Source organism: Zootoca vivipara, chromosome 4, assembly GCF_963506605.1.
Source record: "Zootoca vivipara chromosome 4, rZooViv1.1, whole genome shotgun sequence".
Classification (NCBI taxonomy): domain Eukaryota; kingdom Metazoa; phylum Chordata; class Lepidosauria; order Squamata; family Lacertidae; genus Zootoca; species Zootoca vivipara.
In genome coordinates, this window is record NC_083279.1 from 42714533 (window position 1) to 42727613 (window position 13081).

A 13081-nucleotide genomic window follows, 5' to 3' on the forward strand; every position below is an offset into this window, starting at 1 on the left:
CCACCGAGCGCCCCAGCCAGCTAGCGGGACCCAGCACACCGGCCGCAACAGGAGGCAGCCTGCCGGGTTGGGTCGGTGCCCGGAAGCGGCGGCGGCCGCTGCAGCACTGATAAAGCGTGCAGCAGTGCCGCACGGAGCACCAAGGGCACAAGCAGCAGGAGGAAAGAGAGAGAAGCTCGTTGCTTGCGGCCGGAATGGGGGAGCAGCCCGTTAATGGGAACAGCTGCTGCTGCTCCGGCAGTTCACTGGGCGAAGACGGGGGAATTCCAGCGCCGAGGCTGAGACCGGGAAAACGTGCGGAGGGATGGTAGCATGCGCGCGTGCGTGCGTGGCTGCTGGCGAGGCCAGTGCGCGCCAAGGCGGGAAGCTGCGGCGAGGGCTGCCGAAGCGGGAGGAGGAGGAGACGGCGACCACAGCAGCAGCAGCAGCAGCAGCAGCAGCAGCAGCAGCAGCAGCAGCAGCGCAGAGAAACAGGGAAGCTCAGTTTCCCTCTGGCGTTTGCGTCTGGGAAGGCTCCTCGCTGCCAGTTCCCCACTCCCTGGTGAAGTTTTCCGAGACGGAAAGCCAAGCCGAAAGCTCCTCGTTCTCCATCTGAGACAAGGATCACTGACTGTTCTACTTTTGATGATTCAAAACCAACTCCCCTGTGTGCGCGTCTGGGCCCCTATGCGTGGAGCATGCCGAGCGCTCCGCAGCGCCGGTCGGGCCAGGTGGAGTGCCTGAGCCAGCAGCCTCCGCCTGGCCCGGCCAATGAGGCCTGCCTCCCCGCCGCCCGGAACTGGCGGCTGCAGCGCCGAGCGCTTGGAGCGCCCTGTCGGGCTGGGCGGAGCGCCTGAGCCAGCGGCCTCCGCCTGGCCCAGCCAAGGAGGTCTGCCTCCCTGCCGCCCGGAACTGGCGGCTGCAGTGCCGAGTACTTGGAGCGCCCTGTCAGGCTGGGCGGAGCGCCTGAGCCAGCAGCCTCCGCCTGGCCCGGCTGAGGAGGCCTGCCTCCCCGCCGCCCGGAACTTGCGGCTGCAGCGCCGAGCGCTTGGAGCGCCCTGTCGGGCCGGGTGGAACGCCTGAGCCAGCGGCCTCCGTCTGGTCCAGTCAAGGAGGTCTGCCTCCCCGCCGCCCGGAACTGGCGCCTGCAGCTTGGAGCGTTGGAAAAGACTCCTGGATGAAGCCCTTTCTCCAGGCAGAAGAGAAGCTGGGGGTTTGTGAGTTGACCCCAGGGCAGAAGAATCGTGGGCAGTGTGGAGGGATGCAGAATGAAGTCGGGCAAAATTAAGACACCCCACCGAAAATAAGACACCCTGTGTTTTTTTGAGGGGAAAAAAGTTATAAGACGGTGTCTTAAAAAAAGGGGAAACACGGTAAGGAAATTCTCCAGCACTTAGCCAAGGCCTTTCCCCTGGAAGCAAATGGACTACAAAATCTATTAGACAGGGAGACAAACCATCTAGCCTGCTTCCCTCTGCCTCATGCATGGGTTATCCTTATCTGTCTGGCTATGCGATACACTGTGGTAGTTGAATATTATGTATTGAGCTCCTTAAACAGACGTTTCTGTTCTCATCCTGAAGTAAAGTTCTTAACCCAAGATACTACTTCTGGGTTAGCAGAGTCTGTAACCCCAAGTGTTTGTAACCCAAGGTGTTTGTAACCCGAGGTACCACTGTACCATGATGTGGATGACATGTTAAGGAGAGAGTGTAGAAAGGAGAGCCCTCTTTGCACCCAAGCTCACCCATCAGCGACTGAAATGCCCCCAGTTTGGTCATGCTTTTCTTGCAGAGGGCTGGGGTGAAAATTAGTTCACACAGGACAAGCCTCAACAAGCCGGCTCAGTATCACCTGCAAATACTGCCTATTCCAAATAACAAAAAACATTAACGTCCATCATACATTCACTGTGACCTAAAAAATGAAGTCCTAAACTACCTTACCTCTAAATATGGCATGTAATGAATTACAATCAAATAATTTAAATATATGCATTAGAGTCAACAAATTATAATAAATCACATTACAGTAAGACCTCTCTGATCTGCCCCATGATCATCAGATGGTGGTATATAAAATAAATATAATAAATAAATAAATAAATAAATAATGACATTGACAACAGCTGACTGTGCATGAGACAATTGCACCCATGGCATTTGCATCATGATGTGTTGAACACAGCTAGTGCCACCTGGAACATCCTCTGGAACCCTCATTCTGGTTTCATTACTAGTGGCAATTGAGTTAAACTTGTATAAACATGTTGTTGTTGTCGTTTAGTCGTGTCCGACTCTTCGTGACCCCATGGACCATAGCAGGCCAGGCACTTTATGTATAAACATAAAGTTTATGTATAAACATAAACAAAGCAAAACAAAAAAGGAACATTGCAGCACAAGATTAACAAAGATATTATGCAAGACAATTTAAGTGCTGACTGTGTTAGTAAACCATTTCTCCCATTAGAAAAAAGATAAAAATACATTCTAAAGCAGGGGTCAGCAGACTTTTTCAGCGGGGGGCCGGTCCACTTTCCCTCAGACCTTGTAAGGGGCAGGATTATATTTTGAAAAAAATAGTAATGAACGAATTCCTATGCATTACAAATAACCTAGAGATGTATTTTAAATAAAAGGACACATTCTACTCATGTAAAAACACACTGATTCCCGGACTGTCCACGAGCCGCATTTAGAAGGCGATTGGGCCGGATCCGCCCCTGGGCCTTAGTTTGCCTACCCATGTTCTAATGTCTCCAATTTTAGTTTTCTATCTTATGCATCCTTTATTATAACTTGTCCTGAAAACACATCAGCATCAGAAATGATAAAAACAGCCTAACAGAATACCTAACCCCTGGACATGCTGGCTGGAAGGGATTATGACTGGGTAGTGGTGCCTCCCTGCCACCAGGGCCAGGATATCTGCTGTGGAGGCACTTGTTATGCACATGGAAAATCCCACCAGCTGCATTTCCACCAACAAAGCAAGGTGTTCCAGGGGTGGGTGAAGGCAGGGCAAAGGCAACCTTGAATCTGAATCCACAGCCTTTCAATTTCTCCCAAATCCCAGGATCAGAAATGTTACCTGGTACAAGGAAGAGAAAATTGTTAGGGCAAGATGAAACAAATACTGCCCCGACTTCTGCCCTGGCCGGCTCTGGAAGTGAAAGACTTTCTGCCACCTCACTGCCCACTCTCCCATCATTCCCAATTAGGATTGCTCTGTCCACCATTAGAACTTCTTTCATAGGAATTGAAATATATTAAACATTTTTCATTGTATTCTTGAATGTATTTCTAAAATGTGTATCTTATATTTAAATATTCTACCATATGCTCTTTGGATTCTAGCATGTGCACTTGTTAAAAAGCTGTTGTGGGTAAAAAACTGAGCATGTTGTGGGTAAAAAACTGCATATTCATTCTTCAAATTATATTATTCTTAATTTGCAACAGCATTAGAGCAAGTTCCATCCCCCTCCCACTGCGATTTGAAAAATGCAGTATGAACTAGATGTGTATGTGTGAAGAATAACAAAATGCTGTCAGGTGGCAACAGGGAACCCCAAACACCTACTTACTAATAATCAGAAATTAAGGAATAATAAATCACCAGACTGCAGAACTAAAACAGCCTTTTGTCTTTTTTTGTTTTCCTGTTTTCCAATAGTGCCTAAGATTATCACGGATTTAATAGACCAGCGGTATGTGTATGTTTATATGGATAGATAGATATAAAATATATAGACTCAGATTTGGTTTTGCTAACTAAAGCTAACACTTCAAAGAAATACTAATATAAACCAAATTGTCACTCATTCTAGAGAAGAGTAAATTATGTGCCAATTAAAGTGTGACCTGCCTGTAAAAGCTGTTATTTAGAGCTGCAAATATCCTTCCTCCTATCTTCTCCCAATTTCCTGAAGGGAAACTAATCAGGGTGAAAATAATAGAATAGTGATGCAGAAAGTAGCAGCCTCTTGTGGTTTGCGAAGGATTACTGTTTGTCTTAATCTATAATCCTCAGAAGAGTGTGTTTTTGAGAAAAAGTTGGCCGTTTGTTGTTTTATTGGCTTTGGCTGGCATTTTCAGAATTCCAAGATGCACAAATTAAAAAGTTTTTGCATTAATATCAAGTAGGAGCAGAAGGGAGTAAATGTCAACTGCTAAATACAGTATGGTAATTATTTTTCTGTCTCTTTTGATGTGCAGCATTTTATTGTGTGCACACTGACAGTTTTTAAAGCTTGGTGAGCCAACCCCTCCAGCTGTTACTTGTCCACTGATCTATTTGCTTTTCAAAGCTTATCCTCTCCACTTCTGCCAAAGCAATTTCACTGCAGGGTCTTGTCGAATTCAGGATCAAACAATGATGACTGCAATTCCTTAGTGATAATGGATAGAATATATTTTAGGGAACTATATTTCCTCTAGTATTAATAGGGTACAAGCAACACAACACCTCGGTAAACTAGTTCTTATTTTAAGAGGCAAGGTTGAATACAGAGTACATGACTTTAACAAGGGTGTGTTTTTCTAAGAAACACTTAAAATAAGATCCTATACTAATTTCCTACAAAAGCTCCATCATATAAAAACATTACTACCAATATTAAAATTTCTCTTTTCTGTTCACAGCAAATACAAATTACACACAAACACACAGACACACACACACAGAGAGACATCTTATTCTCTAACCTCAGCATTTATCTTTAATATATATATATAGAAAATTGACTCATACAGCAATATGATATACCAGATATAATACTGTAATACTGTATATATTCTTTCTACTCGTAAATTTTACAATGATGCAGATATCAACCACAATGATGGGGGAGGGGGAATAACCAAATACAACACTCATTGCTTTGTTTTGCCTTTAAAGTTTTCTATTAATGATGCAAACGAACTGTTTGTCCCCAAGGGCCCTCCCCGTACACATTTTAGACTCTCTCCCTTTCCTTATCCCGACTTCCTGCTTAGCTGCTGCTTACATGTGCTGTACAGTATTCATTCATTCATACCTACACAGCCAGCATGTTCCAACTAGACCACATTCACCAAGACACGGAAGGCGCATTAAAGAGAGAGAAAGAAAAAGGAATGCACTGAATTAAACGTCAGTTCGAATTCCCAGAAGAAATCAAGCAGATATTTGACCTTTTAACTCTGTGAATGAAAAGTCTGGTGAGCTTTCTTCTGCAGGGTCCTTACACACATAATGGTAAATAATGTGACTTCTCCCTCCCCTCCTCTTTTTTTTTAAGGCACTCACATAATGCAGCCTGATTAAAAGGTACTTTAGAAAGTGCCAGGCTACAAAATCGAGGGCTTTTAAACCCCTGAACAACAGAAATGTAGAGAGGAACTGGGCTGCGCGCCGGGAACAGATTACTTTGATGTCAGGATAAATCCCTCCCTCTCTGTGTACGTACTTTTTCTCACACACAAAAACAAAACCCCCACCCAGCCACCTCTGCACCGGGGAGAATGAATCTTTCATCTTCAAAGTCTACAGCCGTGGGAGAAAGGGTTAAACCCTGGCATGCTCCAGCCAGCTAGCTACAAGCACCTGCACTGAGAACAAGAGAAAACAGCTGGCAGGGAGGACGCTCAAGCTGTAAATCCCCAATGCAAAGACGTCTTCAGAAGTTTAATTTGCCTTTAACTACCCTGGCTTGCCAGCAGCACACAAGCCTCGACAAGTGCGAGGTTTTCATTGAAAAAGAATAGGAAAAAAGGACGGGTTTGAATAATAATTAAACTTACCTTTTGAGCTGCTCCCTCATCGCCGTTAACTGATCAGAGACTCCAAAGAGGGAGGGGAAAGAAGAGGACGACGGAGAAGATTCCTATACTCTCTCTCTCTCTCTCTCTCTCTCTCTCTCTCTCTCTCTCTCTCTCTCTCTCTCTCTCTCTCTCTCTCTCTGTGTGTGTGTGTGTGTGTGTGTGTGTGTGTGTGTGTGTGTGTGTGTGTGTGTGTGTGTGTGTGTGTGTGTGTCTTGTGTTTGTAACCTAACACAAAACTAAGCCAGCCCGGCGCGAAGCAGCGAATAGCACTGCGGTGAGAGTAGCATTCTCGTGCTAAGGGCGTAAGAGAAGCGAAGTGGGAGGGAAGGCTGCAGGGCTAGACAGGGCGGAGCTCTCGCTGCCTCGGCTCCACCTATTGAACCTGCAAACAACAAGCGGAGAACTCCAAAGAAATGGCACCGTTTGCATGGAAAGCGGAGGGGTTTATTTAAGGTAGAACCAAAAGATGCCATCCGGCATACCTCTGAAGAATGCCAGGACTTAGGCGAAAGGACCGAAGCGCAAATGGTCTCATGTAACAGAAGCGAGCACTGGAGCAAGGGGGCTGGGATGGCTCCTCCTGAAATGTAGGAGATGACAGAGAAAGGAGAAAAAAAGGGAACCTCGCAGGCACAAAGAATTAATTCACTGAGGTCTGATTTCATTATTACGCTTTAAGCGAGGCGGCATGCTCCAGCCTTTTCTGACCTTGCGTTCTTCGGTTAAAAGATTGGAGAGGCAACAGCGGAACACAGGGGAAATGTGGGTATGGAAGGAGACGTTTTTAAAATGACGCGCTGTTCCGGATGTAAAATGTCCAAGTACTACTTCAGCTCATTTAGACATAACCTCTTTATTCTGCATCTGTAACACAACTTCAATAAGTCATACCGCGCTCCCCACCTACTCAAAGCCATTTCTCTTTCTATCCTTCCCCCACGCAATCTTTAAAATGCAATAAAAGCGAAATGAGAGTGCATATGGTCCTCTTGAATCCTCCATGTTTTCGCTAGGTTAATTTTTATGAATGCAAATGGATTGCAGTCCATGAAAGCTTATGCCACAGTCGTCGCCCCCCCCCCAAAATATTTTTATTGCCATTTTAACATAAAGGTAAACTGTATAACATATACACTTTGTCACATTACTTAGTTTCACCCTGTTAGTCTTTCAGATGCCACAAGACTTTGTGGCTTTGGGTGTGCATGGTTAATAAGAATTTTAGTTTATACTGCTGTAACAGTGATAAGGAGAGAAAGTACTTTCATGTAAAGTAACATGAATGCTTAAATTGCTTTGAATTGATAATCTTTGGAGGCCAGTTGAGCATGTAATGGGAATAGATTGGCAATATTTCCCAGGCATGACAGATAATGCATGCTTGGTATGGTCCAAGAGGATACCCACTGTGACCTCTAAGGGAAGGGTTTGTGCTCCTTTGAATTCTTCTGTGATAATAAACCTTCTGCATGAGTATGGATCTGCTGGGTACCAACTCTCTCACTGAGAGAAAGCGAACATGCAGTAGCTTTGGAGCATCCTAGAAGTGTACTAGTTACACAGAAGTAGCATGCCACTCACTCTGAGCTGTTCACACAGACAGAACAAGGGCATTTCTATGGAAATGAGAGTATTGTACCCAAACACTCTCCAACATTACAATTCTGGGACACATTCAATGCAGTGAGTTGGCCAAGGTAGAAATCGTCCAAGAGCATAGACTTGCATGCTGCTTTTTTTCCTGGCAGATGCCCCTTGCCTCATTCCAGACAGCTGTCTACTCTATATAGTTGAGCTCAGCCTAATAGAAAATGTGTGGGAAAGATGCGGTGCATGACAATACCGTATCCTGAGTGCTATCACCTGTGTTGAAATAATGATTTACACCCTGCATTCAATGTAAGCGGAAGTAGGGTGTGTGTGTGCCACTGGGCAAACAACATAAGTTTGATAAGAATTAGAGCAGTACAAACCTGCAGGTGCAGATTTGAGCTTAGGTTAAAAAGTAACCTCACTAGGGGGGGGGGGGTTGTATTGATCTATTCACAACTGTCTACTCCAGTAAATCACCAATCTGAAAGAAAGCTATGGCATTAGCTTAAGGTCAACATCTTGAGCAGCCTGAGTCTAAATGTGCATCAGTCTGAGTCTAAGTGTGGAGAATAGCTACATACTGTTCAGCTTTTATTTCCGTATTTCAAATTGGATTGCTCCAACATATATCTACACTCAAAGCACATTTGTGTGTAGAATCCCAAATCAGTCATGATAAACTGTTATTTAGCGGTGTTTCCATTTAACCATACATGTTGCAATGTCTTTTTTAGATTCATTAAAAAAATCATCAAATCAGTCTTTATACTGTTTTTTATCTAGCACTAAAGAAAGACCGTACTGCTACATATTGTTACAGACCACCCCAATTCCTGCTGAGCCAGGCACAGGATTCCAGAGGTCTTGGCCCTCAACCAGAGTCTGTGCTACTTTGGAGAACTGAAGACATGGCGGAGCCTGTTGTAGCTTTAAGAAATATGATTTATTCACATATTCTTCACTTTAGTCTACATAGAGGGAATACAGATCTTACAGCATGGTCATCTCAGGAGGAGCTTGTTCAAGCACAGCAGTGCAGCACTGGAATCCAAGGCAACTTTCCCAGCCTCCCTTCAGCCACCTTGCCAAAATGGTTGTTCCTTAGTTCTTCTCAGCACACCTTGCTAAAGACACACTTTTCTTGTCACTTCTCTCTCACAAATATCCAATCACCTTAGCAACCGCTGGGTGCCCAGGGCAAAGGATTCCTCTTAGATGGACTATCAACACCTTTTGTTATGTTAACAACTTGGCTCATCCTCAGCTAGTTACCGGTATGTGAAGTTGCCTGAGCTTGTGATCCTAAACTGAATGCAACAAGGCTTGGCTTAGTTTTAATTGAGCAAACTTTGCTTACTTCATGAATATGAGTTTGCTCAAATTCTAGCTTTTAATTGAATCTAGAGATTATGGAGAGTCTGCCCCTCTACCAAACTTATAACATCATCAGAACAGGAGCAATGGTCTAGCAGCACAGATTCACATGTCCACTATTCAATATCCTGATCTCTATCCCGCAGATGCTATCCTGATCTCTTTTATGACCAGGAGAACTCTTCACAAGTGGAAAGTTCCTATAGATACTCAAAACATTTCACTTCATAGAAGAGAGTGTGAATCCTTGCACATAAATACAATATATGCAGCAGAACCTCTATGTATATTGGGGGGGACGGGGTGCTGGTGCTGTGGGTTAAACCACAGAGCCTAGGGCTTGCCAAACGGAAGGTTTGCGGTTTGAATCCCCGCAACGGGGTGAGCTCCCCGTTGCTCGGTCCCAGCCCCTGCCCACCTAGCAGTTCGAAAGCACACAGTGCAAGTAGATAAATAGGTACTGCTTGGGGGGGGGGAGGTAAACGGCGTTTCCGTGCGCTGCTCTGGTTCACCAGAAGTGGCTTAGTCATGCTGGCCACATGACCTGGAAGCTATACGCTGGCTCCCTTGGCCAGTAAGGCGAGATGAGTGCCGCAACCCCAGAGTCGTCCCCTTTACCTTTACCTTTTACTCTGGGTTTCAACATCTGAGAAGTATTATAGAGGACCCACCCTCCTTTTGTCATTATTATTATTATTAGTAGTAGTAGTAGTAATTTTAAGTTTTTAATATATTTTAAATCATTCTGGGAATTTAGGATGAAGTGTGGGATCATAACAATACGCTAATTAGCATTCCCATAATTTTACTTTCTTGTGTGAAAGTTGAAGGGAAAAGTAAAACTGGGTGACATGTTTAACCAGAACGTCTGCAATATTTTGCTTGAGCTCAAGGATGAATTTGAATGATGCCCTCTCCTCCTTTCAGTAATCTTTATAGCACTATATTTGCTTATTCATTTCCATTTCTATTACTAGCTTAAGGAGAAATATCGATCCCTGCTCCACTTTACTATGTATTTACACACAAAATACTAAAATAACTAAAACATCTAGAAATTTATTTTTAATTATGTTTACATGTTTTTCCTAATCCCACAGAAATAAGGAGAATCAGATTGCCTCAGAAGTAATGAAACCTGAGTCAAAGCATTCTGAAGTAACTGCTACTGAGAACGTGACCAGCAGTCAGATTCAATAAGAGCTTTCAATTCCCAGTCCACCTTAATAGTAAATTGAAGCTGTCCTTTGGCACATTCTGTCTTCTTTTCCCATGCATTGTTACCAAGTACTAGGAGTATAAAAACTAGTCTGAAATTCTGGCACTTTGCATAATCTTCTTTCTCCTTCAGCAACAAATAAAGCATTGTATTCAATTAGACTCACAGCAGGTGAAAACCCCAATTAGTGTATCCATTCTCTTGGCGCTTTTTTCTACCTTACACCCACACAGCACCCTTTAAAAAAAATCAAAAACACTGAAGGGGAAATCTGAGTCATTCCACAATTCAAAAGCAAATTAACTCTTTGATCTCCACATCAAAATGTTATCAGCTGAATAACAAATGGGGGAAAAACACACATGAAAAGAAAAGAGAGAAAACCCACTGACTAGCTTTACAATTTCAGAACACACACACACACACACATATATATAGTATATATTATATGCTTTTGACTGGTTGACACAAATCTATAAAATCTCTTGGTTTGTCCTATCTACAAAAACATGAAATGAACAATGACAAAACTACCCTAAGATGACAAAATTGCTGCTCTGCTCCAGAGGAAATAGATTTGAGTGGGGATGATGAGTGACAGTTAAGGGAAGCAATAAATAAAATACTGTAAAGTAAATCCATGTAAAATAATAGGCACAGCTCATTTGGGACCAATGGAAAAATTCCCTATTTATATAGTGTTTTCTAAAAGGGTTGAAACCATTTATTATGAGATGCCACAATACCCCAATAACTCATCTGCCTTGCTCTATTCCTTAGCCAAGTGTGAACCTGACATTTGTGTTGTATTTGGCTTCACCTCTAGCAGATAACAGAGTAGAGTCGCAGGACTTCCTCTGTGTGTTGATGGAGTTTATGTATCCCTTGCCATATATATATCAGGATCCTGGAAAATCTTAAAACCCAATGGACCGTATAGGGCAATATGTCAAGGAGAAAGTGTGTATATTTGTGTCATCCCACATTTTAAATGGCTAAAAATGACAACAGGATTTGTCATTTTTGATACTTCTGATTGTACATAGGAATTTTGACCTGTTTTGTTCCGTTGAAGTCTCTAGAGACTAAATGGTTTATTTAGTGAAGTGACATTATGAGCAACATATACTAACAAAATAATTGTATCATTGTGATCACTGCTTCTTAGAATATCCTTTGATCTACTGCTGTCTCTCGAACTACCTAGGTGCACACTTTCCTAGAAAATACAGCAAGATTTATAGCTCAAGCTTATTGTGAAAATCTGAAGGAAGTCCCATCATGCCAAACAGGCTTTACTGCAAGGTAAATGGGTAAAGAATTGTAGCTTAATTGGTGATATTTTCTTTCTGGATATTTTGCAGATAGTGGAACAAGGATCTTACAGTACTTTCATTTGCCATTTAATTAAACATTTTAATTATAAAATCAACATAGGGACAAACTTTAAGAGGTATCTATGATTGGTCAAAGTCCAAATGTGCCTAAGGCTCCAATTCTATGTCTATTTACTTTTGACCAAATTCTATGAAACAGAATAGGACTTGCTTCTGAGTAGACATGAATAGGATTTTGCTGTAAAGAGATTAAAAAGGCAAAAAGCAGGAAGGATTGACTCTAAAAAAAGCGGCATTGATACAGGGCTAGGCTGGGACATTTTCCCACTTCATGCAACACCCCCCGCCCCACCACTGCACCGTCCTACTGCTATTGAGGTACCCTCCATGTGCTGCTTCCTGCTCTACCATGGGCACACCTGTGGCAGCAGGACAGTGTGGTGCAGTGGTGAGTGGCACACTCCTCGGAGTATCTGCCACCTCAAATAGACTGCCTCACCTCACTTCATTGGTGGGCCAGCCCTACATTGATGGTTATTGCTTTGTATTCAGTTGAGGTTCAAGTGAAAGCTGTTCTCCAAACATTTGATATTGTTGCAATTCTGGGACTAGTAAATTTTCACTAAAGTGAGATCAGGAAGATGCAATATAATCTAATTTTCTATAAACATTAAATTTTGTGCCAGTTGAGCTATTCTGTTTTATGTTATATCTAAAGTTGTGACCAATTAGATTGTACCATAGGCTGTTGTTATGATATTGTCAACCTTTTGTTTCTCATCTCTGCTTATATTTATAAATAATTATTTAAAAACCTTACCTATATATGTGGGCATTAGACTATTAAGTATTCATGTGATTAGTTGAGTAAACTTATATCAGTAAAAACAATAAAACTGGCATACTCGTTGAAAGCACATTTGGGGTTTCTGATACAATTTGGCTGCATTATCTACCCCATGTTATCACTGACTTGGATTAATCATTCCAGAGATAAGCTGCAATGAACTACAGTGGTCCCTTGACTTACAAAGTACTCGACTTACGAAATTTCGAGTTACGAATGAAAAAAAATGGCCGCACGCTTACGTTTTTTTCGACATCCGAAAGGAAATCAGTTGCGGTTTAGATGGGGTTTTCTCGACTTACAAATTTTAGATCCGGTTTACTCGATCTACGAATTTTCAATTTTCCAATGCATTCCTATGGGAAACCACTTTTTTCGACTTACAAACTTTTTGACCTACGAATGTGCATTCAGAACGGATTAAATTCGTAAGTCGAGGGACCACTGTAGTCTAAACATCTGTTCTATGGTACAAGTTAGAGAGTGTTGCTCTTCCAGCTTTAGAAACAAGCAGATCAATTGAAGTAGATAAATGTCATTATGAGTGACTTCTATGACACAACCTTTTTTTACTTTGAAAAAAAATATCTGAATTTGAAATGTCTATGCTAGACAAATGAACAGTTATCCCTGCAAATAACTATGGGAGGGATAGTGCACATCAATAGTAACTTTAAAAACAAGCTTATGTCTTCCCCTTTGAACTGCAGGTCCATTTACAACCAAATGGCCTTGTCCCTTGCTGAGAGATTAAATGGTACAGTAGCATATAAACTTACTAAAATTTCACCCAACCAGTTGCTTTCCAGGCCCTGCTCAGATTCACAGAGTATATGTCAGAGACTGAATTGTCTAATTAAACTGATGACATGAGTAGTGTACTATTTTGTCCAGCAGAGTATGCTGGGACAAGAAGATCACCTGT

General features: G+C 42.6%; 1 protein-coding gene across 12 annotated transcripts in view; it reads right to left on the reverse strand.

Annotated features, from left to right (window-relative positions):
* Nucleotides 1–13081, reverse strand: part of DMD (dystrophin) — a 1020507-nt gene that overhangs the window by 83236 nt on the left and 924190 nt on the right. The window contains exon 1 of one of the 12 annotated variants that reach the window (XM_035114389.2): nucleotides 5766–5922. The exons of the other annotated variants lie outside the window; for them this stretch is intronic. Within the exon in view, the coding sequence (XP_034970280.1) occupies nucleotides 5766–5785 (20 nt within the window). The 5' untranslated portion in view covers nucleotides 5786–5922. Of the gene's footprint in view, nucleotides 1–5765; nucleotides 5923–13081 lie in introns of those variants that run through there. 12 annotated transcript variants of the gene reach the window in all.